General features: G+C 43.4%; 1 protein-coding gene across 2 annotated transcripts in view; it reads left to right on the forward strand.

Annotated features, from left to right (window-relative positions):
* Positions 1-23110, forward strand: part of gpm6bb (glycoprotein M6Bb) — a 38158-nt gene that overhangs the window by 11609 nt on the left and 3439 nt on the right. The window contains exons 2-7 of one of the 2 annotated variants that reach the window (XM_080456555.1): positions 16587-16773; positions 18101-18257; positions 18552-18723; positions 19262-19335; positions 19825-19890; positions 21117-23088. In XM_080456555.1, coding sequence (XP_080312681.1) covers positions 16587-16773; positions 18101-18257; positions 18552-18723; positions 19262-19335; positions 19825-19890; positions 21117-21197 — 737 coding nt within the window. In that variant the 3' untranslated portion in view covers positions 21198-23088. Of the gene's footprint in view, positions 1-16586; positions 16774-18100; positions 18258-18551; positions 18724-19261; positions 19336-19824; positions 19891-21116; positions 23089-23110 lie in introns of those variants that run through there. The other variant, XM_080456554.1, reaches the window with a different exon arrangement.

Below are 23110 nucleotides of genomic sequence, written 5' to 3' on the forward strand. Positions count from 1 at the left end.
TTAGGGGTCAGGGGTGAGAGGTTGGCAGTGTGACGTGGAAAACAATGGGGCTGGCTGGGGCTGGGAGAGAGACGGAGAAAAAGACCCCAGCAGCTGGGAGAAAAAGAAGGGTGGAGTGAGGGGTAGAGATTCTGGGGGGGGGGGGGCTTATGGGAAGCCCCCGAGATTAGTCGAGTCTCTGCTGTCTTCATGCCTCTGTGCTTCATTACGTCTCTATTGTGTGTGTGTGTGTGTGTGTGTGTGTGTGTGTGTGTGTGTGTGCGCGTGTGCGTGTGTGTGTGTGTGTGTGTGTGTGTGTGTGTGTGTGTGTGTGTGTGTGTGTGTGTGTGTGTGTGTGTGTGTGTGTGTGTGTGTTTGCGTATCGGCATGTGTTTGCATGTGTGTTTGCCATGCCCATGTGCCCTGCCTGTGTGACAAGTGGGAGAATGAAAGAGCTCCTTCCCCAACTTAATGTTATTCACCATCGCAGCAGCTGGAGCGTGAGAACCTCTGGGGTGCAAACAGTTCTGAAGTCGTGAGAAACACGAAGAAAAGCACATATGGAACCTGGAACATCGACAACCATAAGAAATGTCACGCACTCAACAATATTTCCAGAAATGGAACGGCTGCACTGTTATATAATCTGTCACTCTCACATATAAGCATGGCAAAATCTGCCACTCTCTCACAAGTCAGCTTGTTATTGTTTGTCTTTCTTCTTAATTTTGCTTGGTACAACATGCTCTATTCATATGTCATTGTGTGTGTTTCATAAGTAGTGTTATTGTTACTAACATGATATCTTCATCAAATTCATGGCTCTTTACAAGTATTCCACAGGAGTAGCTGGCTCTCCTCCAAGCCAAGGTCTTATTTAGGTATTTATTTTTGGGGGCTTTGTCAAGCCTTTATTTGACTGTGACAGTGGTGAGAGACAGGAAATACAGAGACGCAGTTGGTCTGCCTACACACTATTTACTCCTGTCCTGCTAATATCTCTATAATTGTTGTAGTGAAAATATTTTCAACACCTGTTATGTTAGTCTCTCAAGACATAAAGGCCGCTCAATGAACGGTTGCACAATCAGCTAAATATAACACAGCTAAGGATGATAGACAATGTATTTAAAGGATTAACCTTCCTTTGGTGAGATTTATTCCTGCCCCTAATTATGTCCAGCACCATTGTTTCAGATAGTTGTAATAGGCACGCTGTATCAGAATGACTGATTGGCTGGGTGGGGGCTGATCATAGTCGTTTGTCAGCGTGGTGGAGCTCATTTGTAGAGCTGCTGCTGCTGAGTGTGGATGTGCTTTCCTCCCTTGAGAGATAAACCTGATTTGATACTTTGTGTTTTTCTTTGATCTGTAAGCTGACGACGAGTTGCGATGCGTCGTGAGCTTATAGATTGGCTATTTTCAGCAACACCATTGTACGATGGAGTATAAATTAAAGAGTGTGGAAGGGACAGTCTGAGTCAGACTAGAGGAACAGAGAGATTACAACATGTAATCACAGCATGGGGGCCGTGATGATTACATGTTTCATGCCTCTACATAAGGAGAGCTATCTTGGAGGATAGTGTGAGGTTCTTAATCTGAAATAAATGTGAAAATGATCTTTTTGAGAAATGTACAAGTATGTTGGCAAGCAAGAATAGATATATTGAATGTACAGTATTATGTCTGTAGGAGAATTATTGAGGTTTCTATAACCCTAGATTTTGATATGTGATATACCGAGGTATTGAGGCCTTTCCTGCCAGTAGAATGGAAAATCTCATACAAATGTTCTTTCAGTGGGTTCTTTGATTCCAGTGGAATTATTGAAAGAGCCGCATTTAGCTATGTGGGCTAAACCGTATATTATAGGCCTTATTTATTCTGATAGCCTTATGTTCTCTGGGGAAATGAAATTCTGCAGTGTTAATTTCCTTGGCAAACTAGTGTGACAGTAACTTTTGTCTGTTGGAGAGGTGCGTACATGTGTACTTGGTTGATCTATTGGGTTGGTAAAGTCTAATTTGTACATTGCTATATGACAAAGCAATGTGATCTGATCGCACAACATACATCATGCCTTAAACGTGGTACACCATAATGAGACTGGTGCACCTCCCAGAAGAGAGGCAACGTTTAAACATTCATGTTGTCTTGCTCTACCAGGAAACAATAGAGAATTATACCTTAGTTTTCCCACACAATGATGTTCATGACCATAGCTAAACAAATAGCAAAAAATACTCCAACAACAATAAGAAATTGAATTGACTGCTTTCCATTATTACTAAGTTCTATTAAAACCAAAACAAAAAACACCCATTCTCCTATTTCAGTCTCTCTGGCTGTCTCTCTCTCTCTCTCTCTCGTGTTTCTGCTATCCCAGCCCATAATTGTTGTCATGACTCCAGCATGAAAGTCTTGTTGCATTGGATTTTTCCACCCGTGCCAATGTTCCCCAAGTCATGGTGGCAGTTCCAAGGTAGAGAAGGAAGCCTGAGTAATATGAAGCATCTGTGCCTCGCTGAAGCAAACAGCGTGACCAGTCCAAAACCACAGTGGCGGTGAAGGTGCCAGAGAGCCAGAGTCTTCAAGTCATTTTTAGAGGAAAAATATGGCCGCTAAGCATCTCTTGAGTGTTGCTTCCTTTCCAGACCTAGCACGATAGCACCAAAAACATGCAATTATAGAAGTGCTGAGTCAGACGTCCTGGGGATTATTTGGTCAAACACTAGCAATTACACTGAAGGGAGAATTCCAACCGGAGAATAATACAACGGAAGGTATTTACATGCCAAACCATAGAGCTATAGCATGTCTTGCAAGTGGTTAAAAGAGAATACTTGCTAGGGCTTTTTATTTAGCAACACATTGCGTGAAGCTGGGTGGCATATGATGATGTTATGTCATGCCCTTACTACCCCACTGGATTTGGGTGAACAAGATTTCTTCCCCTGCCTGTTTAGTTGCTCGTTCAGAGAAATCTCCGCTTATTGAAAAGTCTGGGGAAATCTAAATGAATTGAATGGGCTTGGATGGTGGATAAAACCAGCACTAACGAACGGACACCGTCACCTACAGTACTGCTTTGAAACCCAATCCTGATAACGTTCACTTCCAATATGGACCGCCCTCAATTATTTAAAATGGTTTAAATAGCAGATCTACAAGCTCATAACACATCGTGATGTGACACGTTGTGAGCTTGTACATCAGCAATTTTATGACAAAGTATATAGGGCTTAAGTGGTTAATGTTCTTTAGTTGAGCTACTGGGAAGCTCCTTTGTGTGGGTGTGTGCATGCTGAACAAATATTGGATGAGTAAGAGTCATGCTGAAATCTAACCGCTTAAGGAATTAAAAACAACAGCAACACAGCAGCACTATTTTTAGCCAGCTCTTTAGAAATCCCCTCAAACATAACAGTTACTCCTCAGATTAAGTTATTCTTTCCATTGTGTTAAGAATAGTGTATGCGGCAAGGCTTAGCAGTTTGCTTTGCAATAGTCAAGGCATGTGACATTTTAAATGCAGATCGCTCTTGAGATGAAAGCTGTAAACAAACCACAAGTTTCAAATAAACTATTCTTCATGGCATAAATCAACAGGCCTCGGATTCAGAGTCTTTGCTGAGCTTACTGCCTTTTGTCTGACATAGCAAACAGGAAGTAATAGCCTCATTACGAGGATGCCCATTGCAGTTTCACCTCTTGTTCTCCAGGCGTCTTGCTGTAATGAATGAGGACAGTTTCTCTTTAATGGCCAAGCCTATCAGCAATTTATGAAGAGGAATTATCTCTTGGGGGCTTCAGACAGTGTGTTTAGTCATTATGGGGCAGTATTAGCTGGACTTCTGGCTCCTGGGATGTGCTGGGAGCATAAGGCCTGATCTAGTATTACTCACATGGCAGACTTTCATCTTCTGTGAAAGTGTCTAATTTGCTTGGAACAGCTTTGGGAGCATTTTTCGTCAATGAGTCTACATGTGCTAGTTGAAATTAAACGTACTGTATATCATGTAGACTTTCACTTGTTTCTGTTCTTGTTCCGGCTCATGGTGTAAATAGGTCATCAAACAAGTGAATGGGTCTGTATAATGGGTTTGTGGACTAGCCTTTTTGTGAACAAATCAATGGCTTGGATGCCAAACGTGAAGTCAGAAATATAGAATGCATTGACGTATGAATGGGGCCTACATACCAAACTAGGTCAGTGATGCAGTTAGTTTCAGGCCAGGGAGGCCCTCAGCATGCCACAGTACAGTAAGATCAATTCATAACATGCAACATAACATGTTACACATAGTAGAATCGTTTGAGGGGAGGGAATACTTTATTTGAATAATTTCCCAGTTCTGATTGTCAAACATTTTCAAGTACGTTGTTTACTAATATATAATAATATATAACAAGTACAAATTTCTCTGGTCTTCTTCAAACATACAGTGTACTGTAAATGTACATTAAATTGTCCAAAACTGTCTCCTTGACTTGCTTTCTGCTCAGTTTAAGGTGTTGGCATAGCGAGTACTTTTGCAGACTGTGTATTGGTGTGTGGTGATGAATGGCGTTCAGGCTCAGGCATATCGGCCTGGCTCCATGAGAACTCCTTCCTCTGTATGGGCCAAGCAGGGCGCAGATTCCTCACGGGTGACTGAGCACAGAGGAGCATTCAAACCCGCGGTCTCACCGCATATAAAGACTGACCCACAATGAGCCCTCCGTTATTTGACTATAGGCCTCATCATCATTCAGACCGTGGCCTTGACAATGGGGGTGGCACTGTGTCTTAAGGGCTGAGCATGACGTGCTCACGCTATGCTTTGCTTCTGCCACCTATATGGTTATTCTCTCAGCCATTCATCCAATCACAGCTGTTTCTCTGCCCTGCACACTTTTTTTTTTTTGGGGGTGACCCTTTGTTTGGCGAGACATTGGAGGATGAAAACCGATGTATGTTGGTTAAGGAATGACTGCTTTTCGCTATTAATGCGTTATAAATGTGTTGATGACAATGCAATCAGTGACGTCTTGACCATCAGCTATCAAAGAGGAAGATTTGACTCACTGGTTCACGTATTTCATAAGATAATTACCAGGCTCAGTATAATGCTGAAGCTTCTTGGCTAACTCTGCATTTGCAACGGGCTATGGTACCCCCCCCCCCACGCCCCCTCTTCTCTCTCGACAAAGATAATGTCAACTCTCATGGTGGTTTTACAGGGCTGACAGCGAAGAAGCTGGCAGATTAGAGTGTTGGCGTTTGCTGGGGTGGGATCCCTGCTAAGTTCACTTCCCTGACCCCGGAGGCACTCCTCCCCTGCTGCTTACCCCCCCCATCCCCCCCCTGCCCTCCCCCCGCCGTCCTGAGCTCATGGTATCCGTGAGAAGACCCCACTGCAACACAGCACTCCGGCCAGCGCTCCCCTCTGAAAGCCCTCTCCCTCATTAGCATGCCTCAGGGGTCTCCTCCTGCCTGCAAACACAGCCTCTCCTCCTCCGATGTCTCCCTCCCTCCCTCCCTCCGTCTATCTTTCCGCCCTGTCTGTTTGTGCTATACTCGCCGTCTCGGGTTGCCGCTTCTCACCATATCCTCGTTTGCTCGTTTGTTATTTTGGCCTCCTCTTCATGTTGTCCCCCTTCTGTCCCGCTCTTCTTTTTTTGGCCCTCTTCAGTTCCTTCTCCGCGTCTCTGCCTGCCTGCCCTCCCCGGTCCCCTTCTTGTTCTCTGGCTTTCAGACACCTCTTCCCTCATCTGTTTGTACTGAGCTGTCCCTCCCTCTCCCCTTCGCGCGGCGGAGAGGTGGTCAGCCTTCCCTTCCTGTGTCCTTTCATGTGAGTTGGTTAAAGTCACCAGATGGAGGGAAGACAGCAGTCAGAGTTTGCTAATGAATGCTGCAGGAGCAGGGGGCATATGGTGCAAATCAGAGGATGAAGGGGTCAGGCTCTGCACCCCCTCGGCTCCCACACACAGGCACAGCCCCCCCATTCAGCCCCCTCCATCCCTTGCGCTGTAGTCAGATGGGAAATAGAGGAAGGTGATTGTGGGGCTGACATGCATTCTGCCCCTGCACACACATAAACACACACACACACACACACACACACACACACACACACACACACACACACACACACACACACACACACACACACACACACACACACACACACACACACACACACACACACACACACACACACACACACACACACACACACACACACACACACACACACACAGCACAGCACAGAGTAGGGCTTTCATCCACTGAGCAAAAGGGGAGGGCGACTCTCCCACACACATCCCTTCCTGTGATGTAACTAACAAACCCCATTCTCACTGGGCATGCAGCCCCTGATTGCCATGGTGCCACTCTGAGACTCAGACAGGGACGCCTCAGAAGAGGGAGCGTCCTCAGGGGGTGGTAAAGGGTTTGTGTGTGTTTGTGCACCGGCCTGTACGTGTGTGTGTGTGTGTGTGTCTGTGTGTGTGTGTTTTTGTGCACCGGCCTCTGTGTGTGTGTGTGTGTGTGTGTTTTTGTGCACCGGCCTGTGTGCGTGTGTGTATGTGTGTGTGTGTGTGTGTGTGTGTGTGTGTGTGTGTGTGTGTGTGTGTGTGTGTGTGTGTGTGTGTGTGTGCGCGTGCATGTGCATGTGCATGTGCATGTGCATGTGCATGTGCATGTGCATGTGCATGTGCATGTGCATGTGCATGTGCATGTGCATGTGCATGTGCATGTGCATGTGCATGTGCATTGTGCATGTATACAATATGTCTCTGTACCCAAACTGAGTCCCCCAAACACCCAGTGCAAATAGGACAGATGCTCAATCTTTCCTGTGCAAGTGGATTGCATGTGACGTACGGCCGGAGCAATAGGTTAACAGGCGGCGTGCACAGAGCTCAGCCTAATCCTGTCTGACAGGAAGCATCTATGATCTTGGAGAGGAAGAGTGACATACAGGGGAGACCCTCAGCCCTGCCTTGAGTCAGTCATTCAGGACAGAGCGACAGGGCGGACGAGAGAGAGAGAGAGAGAGACAGAGTGGTCGGTTAACGTGCGAGGGAGGAAAGAGCAAGTGAAGGAGGGCGAGTGTGTGTGGGGGAGAGATAGAGAGAGAGAGAGAACAAGGAGAGAGATAGGAGGAGAGAATATTGCTGAAAGGAGGCATTTTTGTAGGATTGGATAAAAACAACCATGGAAACTACATCAGAGGAGAACCAAGAGCAGAGCCTGGACAAAAGAGGTACCAATGAGCACCGACAAAGAGACAGTTTAGTTCTTTTCACTGCTTTGTTTATTGGGGCTTTAACCTACTTGAGCAGGCATGGTTTCACGTCACACAATAGAAGGGAGACTCTGTTCAGCAGGGGACTCATTCATAGCCATTGTCTCAGAGAATTTCTCATTTTGCCCATAGCTTCACTGCAGACTCTTCTACCGGCGATGTGATGTGAGTGGAACTGTTGATATTTCACTTGCACCTCGTGCATCATGCAGCGTCGCAGTTGAGGGCACGCTTCAAGCGCTTTCTGGAGACAGCTGTCCATATGCTTGTTTGTGATCTATTTACTTTCTGCCTCTTTGTTGTTGTCACATCTGTCCATGTCTGCAGGATGAGGAGGGACGTTTGAGATTCTCACTGCTACTTCCACTATTAAGGACAAAAACTGCCGCCGCATCAATAGTAAATCAATGAATCGATCAGTCCTCGGGGCATGTTTCTGGGGGGGGCCGGGGGGGGGGGGTCGATGATTAATGAGGTGCATGAGAGGCTGGCAAGGACAAAGACAGTGAGACACATTAGGGAGTAGGCATCCTGGTCCCACGCGCTGACAGTAATGATGATGATACTCACACCATAGAGAAAGGGAGAGAGAGAGACAGCAAGAGAGGTTCCACTATTGGGGAACAAAATTCACTAAGTGGTTACAAACATGCAACCCCCATTGTTAGAATCAACAGGATTCATTGATTTTTTCCTTTGCTCTTTGAGGGGACTACATCCAGGTCAGGATAATGGTCACACTGTTCCACGCACACATTCCCAAGTAATGATGTCAGTGTGTTTATGACTTTTATTAATGATGTGGAAGTTGTTGTTTAGAATGATGTTCAGAACATCACATTGTTGTTGTTCAGAATGATGTTCGTAACATCACATTGTTGTTGTTGTTGTTCAGAATGTTGTTCAGAATATCACATTGTTGTTGTTGTTCAGAATGTTGTTCAGAATATCACATTGCCTTCATTGTGTTTTGAGCTGTCTGATGGAGTTCAGAGTTTTGAAATTCCATTTGAAAGGAGTGTTGCTCTGGATCGGCTCCACTGTTGGCAAGGCTACAGAGGAAAACTAGGTTTATTGCAATTTGTTTAGCATTGTGCCTTTGTTTACCACATGCATACACTCATAAAGACAGGCACGCGCACGCACGCTCACACACACACACACACACACACACACACACACACACACACACACACACACACACACACACACACACACACACACACACACACACACACACACACACACACACACACACACACACACACACACACACACACACTCACACACACACACACACACACACACGCACATAAACTCTCTCTTTCTCTCCCTCTCTGTCTATCTCACACTACATTTAGGAGCTATTGTGTCCATTATTACCCCCTTACTGGTGATGATTAACCACTTAAGCTCTATATACTTTGTTGTATGACAGAAATAGCAGATCTACAAGCTCACAACATGTTGCAATGTGAGGTGTTGTGAGCTTGTAGATCTGCTATTTTTGCTCTTTTTGAAAATAAAATGAAATATTTGAAGGGGAAAAAAATGAAAATCTGCCCAAAATAGGGATGCCAGTGTTAATGTGGTTAAACATAGTGTGCATCATGCCACCATCAGCTCTGCAGTCTGCATCTCTCATGCAGCCATGGGTGAGCTGCAGTCACAAGCCATTAGCTAACAGAGTATATGTTTCCCTTGTAAGATAAGTAACAGTATATGTTTCCCTTGTAAGATAAGTAAACAGCAGGATCGCTTCAGATGAGTTCGGAGGGTAAAGGCCCCCCCACAACCCCCCTGAGAATGGCTATAGCCATTAGGGTGTTTTAAGTGGCGTTCCTCTGCATGTGTGGAGTGTGGAAAATCCAGTACTTCTCATAAATTGTGTTTTGGCGACTCTCCCCAGCAGAGCAACAACAAACAGCAACACATCGCATTAGCAGCGAAAAAAACACATCTGCTAGTAATGATGTCTGATTTAGGACTTGATCTTGGTATTAGCTGGTTAGAGTTGCCTTGAAGCCTTTTTTTAATGGCTAAGAACTCAGTGGGAGAGACAGAAGCAGGAGACTTGGGTTGTCCTCATCATAAAGAGAACTGTGCACACGAGTGTGTGTGTGTGTGTGTGTGTGTGTGTGTGTGTGTGTGTGTGTGTGTGTGTGTGTGTGTGTGTGTGTGTGTGTGTGTGTGTGTGTGTGTGTGTGTGTGTGTGTGTGTGTGTGTGCGTGCGCGTGTGTGTTTGTGTGTGTGTGTGTGTGTGTGTGTTCGCGCACACAGGTACTGTAAATAGTGAGACTGTGTAGAAAATATAGGCTCTGTTTACTTGGCTCTTTCCAGTGACGGTCCCAGCTGTTGGAAGATTGCAGCGGTCTGGCGCTTTGTAATGCTGTCAGGCTGTGTTCACGTGACGGGCTCGGTTGCCGAGGGGATGGAAGGGGTTTTGATGAATCTGGGCCAGCTGTGTGTGTGTGTGTGTGTGTGTGTGTGTGTGTGTGTGTGTGTGTGTGTGTGTGTGTGTGTGTGTGTGTGTGTGTGTGTGTGTGTGTGTGTGTGTGTGTGTGTGTGTGTGTGTGTGTGTGTGTGTGTGTGTGTGTGTGTGTGTGTGTGTTAGGGGGAGGCTTGTGTGTGATGGAGTGGTCTGAGTAGCATGGGAGTCATGGTGATGAGACATAGCAGTGCAGTTTTGGGGGACCTGCTGGGTCCAAACCCTCCTCCTCTCTGCCTCTCTGTGTCTCTCCCCATGTTTGCCTATACACTGTAAAATCTTGACTGTTAATTTAAATCAGAGAGTGTCCAAATATAACCAAATGGACCTGCACAGGTTTGGACACACTATGTAACCTTTGTTTGTGAATTTTCAATTTGTATGCTAGCTAGAGTACTGTATGTTAATAAAATAGAACTTATATACAATTGTATTGTGGTTGTATTTGGTCTTCCTGCTCTTCTATTGAGACATTTATATGCTGTGGTCTGGTTTGACCACTATACTGGTTGACAATTTCTCACCTGAGCAAGCAAGCAGGGAGGCTATATTAGCTCAGTGGTAAAAAATGTCAGCAGTTGTGCAGGGGACCTGGGTTTGAATCTGGGGTAAGGACATAAAACGTACAGAGTGAAGCTCTGATGTCGGTTAGCTTTTCCCCTTATGAGTACATTTTTTTACCATCACAGATATGAACACTCCAGATTTCTGACATACGGTATCCTCCTGGAGGAGGGAATGTGTGGTTGGGTGGGGTGGCTTCTCAGTGCCCACACTGCCCACCCATCTTCACCCACCGTATAGCCCCCCCATTGTGGCCGTGCTGTGTGTTGGGCTCACAGCAGTGTTGATTTTGACAGCAAATTTTGATTTAGTTTTAGTCATAGTCTTTTGAATAAAATCCCATTTAGTTTCAGTCATGTTTTAGTCATCTGAAATGTTTAAATTTTTCTCTAGTTTTAGTCGACTAAATATCATAAGTAGATTGTAGATCTGCTATTTTCAGAGTGCAACCAACATAAAATGACTTGTCTTTTAGTTCTACTGGATCTCTTCTCCACTAGTCCTTCACTAACATTTTAGTCTAGTTTTAATTTGACGAAATTGTCAATATAGTCTTAGTTTTAGTCATTGTAGCTTTTTTTATTTTTTTCGTTTTTATTTCGTTTTCGAAAAAAGTTAGTCGACGAACATTTTACGTCATAGTTTTAGTCGACGAAAAAAATCAACACTGGCTCACAGAACAGAGGTCTGCATCGCCGGTGACTCTGTGAGGGGGGGTGGGTCTGTCCTCCTGCAGCCACGCGGGCCGGAAGAGCAGGGCAGTGGATCGGCGGTGCTCTGAATGGCCCCCGAGAGCCCAATGTGATGAACAGCACTTACCACTTCACACACTGGCTCTTTGTAGCACAGCCTTCCTCTCTGTGTGTCCCTGAGGGAGAGTCTGTCCTTCTGTCTGTCTTGTTTCTCACTCTCTCTCTCTCTCTCTCTCTCTCTCTCTCTCTCTCTCTCTCTCTCTCTCTCTCTCTCTCTCTCTCTCTCTCTCTCTCTCTCTCTCTCTCTCTCTCTCTCTCTCGTTCTCTCAGCATCACTCTCCCTCCCTCTGCATCACATTTAGCTCTCTCTGCCCCTCTCAGCCTGCTTGTTATCCGAGGCCACAACAACTGCAAAAGCTCGAGACCATCATTAAAACCTCAGCCACAACAGATTGTCCCCGTCTCTTTCTCTGTTTGCTTCAGCCTTTGTTTATGTCTCTGTTTGTTTCTGTCTCTCTCCCCCCCCTGGTTTCATTCATGTGGCGATGAGATGTTGAGCGGAGAAGAGTCTTGAAGTGGCCCTTGAGGTCTAAACGCCGGCAAATCAGCTGGGGCCTGGCTGGGAGCATATGAAAGTCATCAAAGAGGAGGATTCAAAGAAAGATCCAATGTGATTCTCATTTGCAGCGCTCCGTTCATTTCAGAGCGTGCCGGGCAGGCCGGCTCCATTTTGTGCGCCTGCGTGCACGTTGTCATACAGTGAGTAAACAACTCCTGCTGACCTGATCACCTGCGGGGGAGGAGGACTGCTGTACAGGACTGTAATATCCTGTATGCCGTAAAGTGAAGAAACAGAGTATTTTCTGCTCCCCGGGGGAGCGGAAATTGCTTTCACAGCTTCACCCAGCTGATTGCTGCTCAGATGGCTTTGATGAGCTCACCAAGGGGGGGGGGGGGGGTGGGTAGGCAGGGACAGGAGGAGTTAAGTGTTGCTTAGGGATACTTCGACGACACATATACTGGGGTCGAACCTGCTACTTTCCGATTCCCAGACGGCCTTTCTACTCACTAATCTATGTTACTGTAGTGTCTTATACTGTAAGCCTGTGTTGTGCAAGTGTGAGTGTACACAGTAAAATCCTCAGTGACTTTTTATCCATTTGTAACTCTGCGGGAGTGTACGAATGTAACCAAATCCATTTGGTCCTGTATCATATCACAATATGTGATATAGGCTGCCTGACGACAGTAATATTTCTATAGCGATCTTAAGATTACTGCAGGAAGCCCAGGTTCACTGTAAATCTATTCACTGGGATAACCAATGAACATTAGTCCAATCTACCATCTATAGTCCTTTGTGTGTGAATGCTAAGACTTTGTGTCGAGCTTTGATGTTGTTTTTTTTGTCTCGCTCATTAAGTAACAAGAAGAATTCTTTTACAGTGGTCCTGTGTGAACAGAGGATCATTCGTGAGGTCACTTAATCGTTAAATCCACGTTAGTGGGTCTTTCCTTGTGTTGGTTCAGTTAGCCAAAACAGTATTATTACTAACGAGCCAACTTGTCGACTCCAGCTGTGAAAATACCACCTCAGATTTATAGAGTTATTAAACATAACACCCAGTCAGAGGCACAAGGCTTCTCCATTGAGAGAAAAAGATCTTTGTTCATGACAGCAACGCCTGTGTGTGTGTGTGTGTGTGTGTGTGTGTGTGTGTGTGTGTGTGTGTGTGTGTGTGTGTGGGTGGGTGGGTGGGTGGATGGGTGGATGGGTGGGTGGGTGGATGGGTGGGTGGGTGGGTGGGTGTGTGTGTGTGTGTGTGTGTGTGTGTGTGTGTGTGTGTGTGTGTGTGTGTGTGTGTTGATGACATCATATACAGCGTTATCATGTGTGTTTAAAACACATTGCCACTACGGGCTTGGAATTTGGAAAGCAGGCCACTGTGGTATAGAGGACGGAAATCAAATGGATTGCCCATTGATTGGATCGTTAGCTTTTAGTGACATACACGTTCCGTCTCGTGCTGGACCGCGTTCGAAACGAATGGCAAACATTGATGCGTCGTTCTGACCTTCTCTGTGACAGGAAACTGGGGCATAGGGTCAAGGTGTTGCTTCATAGCATCAACTCATTCAAGCACAAAGCCGCTTAGTCCCCAAGGTAGAGATTCACTGTTTGTTCAGTGCCCCAGTTTGTGATGCATTTACTTGTAGGATACATACAGGGCAAACTGTGGCAGCGACACATTTTCACAGTCAGATCCATTTGGATGGAGGTTGTCACACGATGCTGACTGTCTGTCATGATAATGTCACAGTCACAGCAAACAGGGCCACACTAGCTTGGTTTCAGAGTGTTAATGTAATCAAAGTTATGATGTGTTTCAAGGCAGCGTTGAAAACCAAACAGACGCTTAATGAGTCAGACAACCTTGCTTGCTTTCTAAATGAAGCTTGTCAGAACTGTCAACTTGTAGTTGTACCCCACTGAATCCATCATAATATCAGTGTGACTGGTGTTGTTGCCTCTGTCACTCATGAACCGTTTTAATACAGGCGTAATTTGGCTGCAGATAAACCATTGTCACGCCTCACATCAAAAAAAGGATTTAAATCTCTTCCAGAGGGATTTGTTACATCCCTCTCGAAGAGCTCATGGGTGTGAGTGCAAATATGGAGCCTTCTCAAACCAGATCCAAATCACCCGACCCAACCATAACAAGAGCAGAGCGTTTCACCAGACTATTTTCATTTCATGTTTAGAATCAGTGGTTCTCAAGGTGGGGTCCAGGGACCCTCGGGGTCCCTTGAAGGGGTTCCAAATGGACCCTGACAGGCAGTGGTGGAAAAGGTACTCAAATGTTTTACTTAAGTAAAAGTATCAATACTGCAATGTAGAAGTACTCCGTTACAAGTAAAAGTCCGGAATTAAAAATTGACTTGAGTAAAAGTACAAAAGTATTGGTATCAAAATGTACTTAAAGTACCAAAAGTAAAAGTACTAAAATGTTTGAAAATAGCAGATCTACAAGCTCACAACGCGTTGCGATGCGACGCGTTGTGAGCTTGTAGATCGGCTATTTTCAAATATCCTAAGTATAAAATAAGGCTAAAGTGGTTGATGTATGTTTTATAATGTAATAATTTAGATCTGCAAAGTAACTAGTAACTAAAGTTTTCAAATAATTGTAGTGGAGTAAAAGTGCATTATTTGCCTACTAGATGTAGTGGAGTAGAAGTAAAAGTATAGACATTTTGAAATACTCCAGTAAAGTAAAAGTACCTCAAAATTTTACTTAAGTACAGTACTTGAGTAAATGTACTTAGTTACTTTACACCACTGCCTGTAACTCTAAGAGTTATGGGGGTCCTTGAAATCGAAAACGCTTGAGAACCCACTGGTTTAGATCAGAATCACCTGACACGACCAATACAAGAGCAGAGTGTTTGAGCAGACTGTTTTTATTTTATGTTTAGGCTCATATCCTCTGGAGCTCTGCTCCCATGCCTGCTCACCCTCCCCAACATGTTCATCAGAGAAATGTGGGCCGTGTTAGCGTAGCCACTCTGCCGCGGGCACACGCATTGGGTTGTAGTTATAACCTGCTGCCATGGCAACTCCTATTCACCAAGCGTGGGACAAAAATGTTTTCATCCCTCTTGTACCACACAAAGAGCCAAGATGAGCCTTCTGACTGTGAAACTATATTGCCCCGACCAGCAGTATGTTATATCTTTAAATTTACTTTGTCGTGGCAAGGGGTGCAAACACAGACAAACTTTAAGTATTCTCACTTCATGCAAGAGGCAGGAAAAGTATACAAATATGTATTTCTGTGCTTGCCTATCACTCACAGTGCTGTTTTAAATCGATAGAGGCTCAAATTCTTTTAAACTTGTTGGCATAAATGAAACGTTTCAATGTCTCAATTTCTGTCAGTGTGGTATTGTTGTGTCCTTACTTAATTGAATATAGGGACAGCAAGAGGTTCTAGAACGTAGTCCCCTATTCCCAGTAGGTAGTTTACAGTCAGATAATATATCTGTAATGATAGTGTAATATACTACTTTACTATGCAAACATGCCCTCAAAATGCCCCTGGTTTCCATAGGCTGCTAGCACCTGTCAGAGATGTTATATAGCCTATTCTGTGAAGGTCAATGTAGTTCTTTCAAGGCTCAAATAGTGTTAAGTAGATGAATTTGGATTACGCCGATGTCAAACACTTACTCTGGAGACTTGCTGTAGATATGAGGTAATCTGGGGAACACATAAATCTCATCCCCTTTACCGTGATGTCTTATAAATCTCAGCCTGTTTTAAAATACAACATCCCCTCTCAGACACGCATGTGGATCTGATTGGAAGCACATTGGGGACTGTTTACAGGTATCCACAGACTGTGCACTGTGGTGATTCAGCCTGTATCATCATAATAAGCTATACAGCTTTGGTTCTCAAAGTCGGGTCCGGGGACCGCCAGGGGTTCAAATGGACCCTTACGGGGGTCCATGGCCTAATGCATATCAACCTGGTTTTCATTTTAATTAAAAAGGTTGAGTACTGTACTATACAGTACAGTACAGTGGACAGAACTAGGCAGACCCAACTGGCTCACTTAATTCAGATATCCTCTGATATCATGCATCGCCATTGGTTTCCATTACAGCTTGGCTCCTGTGACAAAGTTTGATTAAATGTTAGATCAAATTGCGATAGATCTGCATTGTACTGAAAACAGGAAATGACCACAGACAAAGGTTATGCCATCTGGCATACAGGCTTCAAGATAGTAGCCTACTTTGATACTTAGTAGAAGTATAAATGACTGATGAAGATGTAGCAATCAAAACGTTGTTGGTTTCCACATGCAATAAAAAGGCTTTAACTGCCTGAGTGCTCCAGGACATTTCTTCATCTTTTTGCTACATGCACCCTGGCCTGCCTGTTATAGCGGAGTTATAGCGGAGGTGCAGAGGAATAGCTCTTTATTTACATGACTGTATATCTGTATGTGATCAGCAATGAGACTGCTGTGTTATTCTGTTGAGTCAACAGTTCTATGATGATGCCATTCTTCTCACTGTCAGTATCATTCCATTCTGTTTCCCTGAGCTTAGTTATGCTGTTACTTCTTCCTATACGTGAGTGAAGGGTAGAGAGAAATACAATCCCTTATATGGATTTCTTTGTGCTTGTCTTAGCACGTGAGACTGATAAATGTGAACGCAGCTGGTATGCTGTTTGGCAAAAGCTGTAAATTGTGACTAATTCATAACAGATCAGTCATGTTATCTTTGACTGAAGCTTGATTAACAACTTGGCGTCCCTATTTCGGGCATGTCATTATGGGTGAAAATGTTAAAAGATTGTCAAGAATTTGTGAAAATAGCATATCTACAAGCTCACAACAACGCATCGCATCACAATGCAACGTGTTTGCGAGCTTGTAGATCGGCTATTTGCGCCACTTGGCGTAGTCGTATGGTGAAGTATAAAAAATGGTGAATTATACAGTCATCTGACAATTCTTTCCTATTTTTTGTTTTGTTTTTTCCATCCAGGTTGCTTCGAGTGCTGCATCAAATGTCTAGGAGGGGTTCCGTATGCGTCGCTGGTGGCCACTATCCTGTGTTTCTCCGGGGTCGCCCTGTTCTGTGGCTGTGGCCACGTGGCCCTCACGGGCACAGTAACCATCCTGGAAACCCACTTCTCCACGATCACCAGTGACCATGCCATGCTGACTGACATGTGAGTGACCACTCTTCTGATAAATCTCCTACTGTTTCTGCAACCACCTGGATGCTAACCCAAGTCCTCCGAAAGGGGAATCCTCCGTTGGTCAAGGAAGATAATAAGCATCTGGGCATCAGGCAGGGATACTTTGTTATATGGATGTTGGGGTGCGATAGTTAATCAAACATGATCTATTTGAATAAAATACAAATATAGCTCACACCACATCACAATTTTACATTTTGCGAGCTTATAGATCTGCTATTTTTTTCGCAATTTTTCTATGTTCTACGAAATGATGTACTACTGTTCTAATGGTGATCAGTTATCCGCAATCAGTGGAGTCTTCCTTTTCCATCACAGTCAACAAAGTGAGCTCAAGATGCCTCAACCCAAGGCAGATCATTTTAAATTAGGTTGAGTTCATGTGAGTTATTTTTAGATGATAAAATGTCGCACAGCTTCACCTTACCCTCAAGAACAGACCTAATATGGACTTTTGTAAGTAGCACCCATTAATCTAGACAATGAATCTGGAGCGAGAGAGAGAAGAGACAGGGCCCTAGCTGCATATGTTTAATGTTGGGGTTTAAGAGTACTCTTGGAGTGCACTGTTTAATTTAAGATGTCTACAGACTGAGGCGTTCCATCTCTCAGACAGATGATTTCACCAGACGTGCATCACCTGTTATCTCTCTCTGTCTCTCTCTCTATTTTTTGTTGTTGTTGAGTGAGGGGTTTAATGTCACTCTGCTCTTCTTTTTGGAATCTATTTTCGTCTATTTTAGCCATGACCATCTGCTTACAATTCATCAGCATCAAACTGTTAATGAGTTCAAGATTCCACTCGATCGCAAAAAAACAACAATGGCATGCAGCACTTTTCCATCGCAAGCTGTGCCGTGTCAGACGCAATAACTCCACCTGACACTTTTACCATGTCTTTCCAGCACTTGCATCGGAGGCATACAAAATTGTCACCGTTGTTTAAACAAGAGTGCTGTGGAGAACACCCTGCGTGTTTTCTCCACAGCCATAAACGTACCGACTGTGGTTAAACTTACAACGCTTTATACTTCGTCGAAATGACGGTGTCTCAGTGTATCTTGTAGATCGGATAATATTTCTGTTACTATTGCTAATGCTGCTACAATGTCGAAGCCGAACAAAAATAGATTTTACTTTTATGTAGCTGTACACGAGACGTAACAATACAAACCACCTTGAACCTCGAGCTAGAGCGTGGCAAAGTGTTGAGGAGAAAAAGTACGTTTAATATGATAAAGAATAGTGACAATAATTATTGTGCAAATTTTTGTGCGGTGTCGTCTGTCCTTTACAGAGTACAGTTGATGCAGTATGTCATCTACGGCATTGCCTCCTTCTTCTTCCTGTACGGCATCATCCTGCTGGCCGAGGGCTTCTACACCACCAGCGCCGTCAAGGAGCTCCACAGTGAGTTCAAGACCACCATCTGTGGACGCTGCATCAGCGGAATGGTACGTTACACCATGCAACCACCTCCCCAGGGCTACAATAACATAGTGGTTCTCAAACCTTTCAATTTCAAGGGCCCTCAAATTAATATGTTTATTTGGCCGTGGACACCCATCTGAAAATGTTTTGTGCCAGGGACCCCGACACAAAATGTGTTGTTTTCAAATGTTTTCCCAAATTCCAAAGCCATTTGACGCAAGAGCAAAATGGTCAACAGTCATCATGGTGCTGCAGAATGAATGTTATGTTGACCTTATTATGCTAATAACATACCCTCTCTGTTCTATGGCGGTCAGTTTGTGTTCCTGACGTACATCCTGGGCATTGCATGGCTGGGCGTGTTCGGCTTCTCCGCTGTGCCTGTCTTCCTCTTCTACAACATGTGGTCTACCTGCGCCGCCATGAAGGCACCCATGGCCAACCTCACCATCAACATAAACACCATCTGTGTCGATGTCCGTCAGTACGGTGAGAGAATGACACACTGTGTCCGTCAACATAACACATTCCAGACGCATTCATTCTACCCTAAGCCATTCTTCCACCTTCCATGTTGCATTGTTAAGTGGTTCTAGTGTTCTAGTGTCTTGTCTTGTCTTGTTTTGTTTTGTTTTCTTCAGTGAGTCAAGCTCAGGTCAGGTTGAGGTGCTGCAGAGTTAAATAATGAGTGGAATAGAAAAACACTGTTGTCATTTCTTTCCCCTTGCTCAGCACCATCTCGAGCTCCACGAGGCAAGACCATAATAGTAGCAGTAAACCAAAACAGATGAAAATGCTCTTTGTGACATTTCATTGTGCTTTGATATGGTTATGGTCATGTGACAGTGTAACAGAAATTGTGTGCAGATTAAAACCATCTTTGTGATATAAAAATAAAAAGCGACCGCATGCTGTTGACTCAGTAGACTTTTGGCAATCCTTAGTGTCTCATTCTGGGTTTTACTAAGGCACAGTGCAAGAGATTCTACTCTGCGTAAATATAAAACTTTTACTTTCACGACTGCAGGAATTATCCCATGGAACGCTACACCAGGCAAGGCTTGCGGGGAGGCGCTAGGTGACATCTGTAACACCAGTGAGGTAAGAGACCCTCTCCCACCCAGACAAATAAAACAGAAAGGCCATGCGATGGAAGCAGAGAGCGAGAGTCCTATCAGCCGCGGGGGAATTCCTTGTGAACTACTTAACCCATTAAGACCGGGAACTAATCTGTGTCATTATTTTAGATTTCTTTGGCTATTCAAAAATAGCAGATATACAAGCTCATATGAGCTTGTAGATCTGCTATTTTTGTTCCAGGGAACCCCCCAGAAGCAAAGATTTAAGTTACAAATGTTCGCTTTACAAAATATATATTGAAATATTTGCGCACATTTTCACGATTTTTCAAAAATAGCAGATATACAAGCGCATAGTGCTATGAGCTTGTATATCTGCTATTTCTTAATAGCCAAATAAATCTAAAATGACAGAGATGGGTTCCCGGATTGAATGAGTCAACACAAGGAAATGTCATTCCTGAAATGTTATGTAATACAAACGTTTTCTTGCCTTTTTTCCCCCCTTCAGTTCTACCTGTCCTACCACTTGTACATCGTAGCGTGTGCCGGGGCAGGAGCCACTGTCATTGCCCTGGTAAGCATTTCTCAGCCTCTCCACTCATCCTCTCCTTTTAGCCTATCCTTGCATGGTTGGTTTGTATTTGGTAGATCATGAGTGCAATGCGCCCTCTCCTCATTTCTCACATGGTTTATGCAATCACGCTAAGGGAGATGATTACACATAGTCTTTCTTTCCACGGCTCAAATTCCATTCGCTGTTGTTCACCATCTGCTTAGAAGCACCCCGGTTCCCTTTTGCCTGATTTATACTCGCTTGTGGATCATGTGGCGCTCCGGAAATCGCAGATCTGTGAGCTTGTTAATCGGCTATTTTCGATTTGTGCGACACCGCACGCAACAAAGTATATTAAAGGAGTAGTTCACCCAAAACATCTCTTATTTTCTATCAATTACACACCCCATGAAGCCTTGAATTCAGGGAGATTTGTTTGTTTTTGTCGCATTCCTAAGCCAATAATTTGATGACCGGCGGAGTCTCCGGTAGAAAATAAGTAATGTTTTTGGTGAACTACTCCTTTAAGCCCTGTTCGGATTTAACAAGGGATGGAATCAGAGTAGTATATCAGGTTAAGGTTATTCACCTGTACATTAGCATTTGCCTAAAATCCAGTTCAAAGAAATAAATAGAAACCCAAATCTAAAGTTAAAGTAAAGTGTAACAAACTAAAAGGCCTTTTTTTCTGGCCTTTTTGTCTGGCACTGGCAGTCAGATATGGTTTATGGTGTATAAATTATACAGTATATTGTATATCAAGAGCACAGCTCTATGTTGTTATGAGTCTTACATCAAAAATGGCCATTTTACAGATTACATATTTTACAGGCTTCTGGGGGATTAAACAGTTACAGTGTTTGGATGGACAGGTGTAAGTAGTGCAGTTGCTGATTGTGGTTTAATCCTGGACAGGGCTGGTGTAATCAGCAATTCTTATGAAATAAAGTTATTTATTTGGTTCTTCTAACCAAACTCAGAATCAAGAGTTTGATGCCATTGATCATGAAAACAATATCTGAGATGTTACAAAGTAGGTACTGTACTAAGGCCTGATTTATACATCGTTGCGTGCCGGTGTCGTGCGCTCAACAAGCTCACAGCATGTCACGAAGCGAAGCACTGTGAACTATTCTTGGCACGCGACACCATTGTTACGACAAACTATAAGCTAAGCATTACATGGTATTGGAGACTAGTTACTGGAGTGTTCTCTTACCCACCTTTATTCTGTTCTCTTTCACCAGCTGATCTACATGATGGCTACCACTTATAACTTTGCTGTTTTGAAGTTTAAGAGTCGAGAAGACTGCTGCACTAAATTTTAATTTCCATTAAAGAGCCCAGTACGTCTTTTTTTTTTTTTCTTTTTTTTTTTTTTTGGGACACCGTACTGAGTAGAGTCAGTGGCCACTGACAACAAATATAAAAAAAATAACTAAAAACCTGAGAATAGAAACCCAACATCTCTGCATTAGTATTCACATGAAGTGTAAATAGCTGACCGTACAGTATGCATCCTTTAGCCTTTGATATCCAGGGATATGCCTGTCACAGGGTCCAACTGTAAAATCCTGAGTGTTCATTTAACTCAAATGGGTAAATGAACACTGAAGATTTGACTGTGTACCTGATGTGTGTTGTCTTCAGAATGGAATGATATGGTATAATTGACTGGATTGTACTACTCTCTTGGGGCCTTATTTTAGAGAAATATGTTACTAAAATTCACAGAAACATGCACAGCAGGAAAATCACATCAGTGTTATTTATAATCCTTGAACCTTAACGTTAAAAAGTTCTGTGTCAGCGCGTGACAGTATTTTTGCACACAGTATTCCACGTTACACAGAAAAAGAATCGATCAGTTGCAATCAAAATGAGTTAAAGGCGTTGTGTACTTGTAAAATACAGACAGCTTTTGCGGATTTATTTGGTGATAGTTTTTTTTTATTATGAATCAGATGTACAAATAGTTTTAAAAGGAACTTATTGAACACAGAAAAATAGCTCTTAATTTTGTCCATAGACAGGAGGAGAAAAGCTAAATGATCTCATACAATGACAGTGTTCTCAGGCATTATATTTTTGATAGTGGAGGTTAGTGTTTTGGGTGAAGAAGAATTCTAGTGAAAATACAATTGTAAATGGACTTGCTACAGTAAATAGATTTAACACTGGCTAAGTGCCTTGTCCTTACATTTCTTTCGTTTCTTCACCGATAATTTACATTTCTTTTTTGGTGCCAACCAGCAAAACCGCAAAGTATTACACAGAACATTTTCAGTATTGATTATTTGCAGCCTTTAAACCTTTGTCTCAAACCAGGTCCTAAACTGAATGAAAAATGTATCTACAGAATTATGACGATGTTGACAAGCTGAACAGTTGTGTATAGTAAAGTAACTGCACATATCTAGCACACCACTATGAAGGGTTAGGCCAGTACCAGGGGTAAACCTCTGCGTGAGGCCATTAGCCTCGGCTCATTTCTTCATATATTTTATAAAAGGACATTTTCCTTTTTTAGAGAAGAAGGCTAAATGTATTTTTTTTCCTATGAGATCTGATGCTGTTATAGCTTCAGTTATGAAGTTGATGTTTTGTTTCATATTTTTTCCTTTATTCATTCAGAAAGTGCCATTAAAGAGCCATTTGGTTATTTTTTAACACTGAGCCTGCATGCTTACAGTTGTTCTTTCTTTGATTTGTTTATGATTACTTATACTCCATTTTTCATATATTTAATTCTCTCCTACATTTTTGAAGACTGTAGTTGTTTCCTCTCTTTCTATACAAAATAAACAATCTTTGTTTACAAAATATCCCCAAATTGTCTATTTCTTATCACTTTCAGAGACAGAGAGTATAATGGAATAATAAATCATAATATTTACTGTGGTCTACAATAAATAGGCTCAGACTCACGACACTCGTGGAATTTAATTTGCTTTGTACTAACCTCCACAGCCTGCATGTGTTAACATCCAGCACCATCCCTATCCTATTCTCATCTCTTCCCCTTCAAAGTGCCTTTACCTGTAACACTGTCAGTAGCATACTAGTGACTCCAGTACAGTGATTTCTATAATAATCTTAACAGTCAGTAATTTTGTTTGTCACGCTTTCGTGTAATGTCCTTTGACAAGCTTAACTTTTGTTTGTGACGTAGCTCTGACTTCCTGTAGCTCGCTTTGCGTCTTGACATGCTCACGGGCCATCCCACCCCCACCCTTCTCTT

Source organism: Gymnoscopelus braueri (assembly GCF_963280865.1).
Source record: "Gymnoscopelus braueri genome assembly, chromosome: 18".
NCBI classification, from domain to species: Eukaryota; Metazoa; Chordata; class Actinopteri; order Myctophiformes; family Myctophidae; genus Gymnoscopelus; species Gymnoscopelus braueri.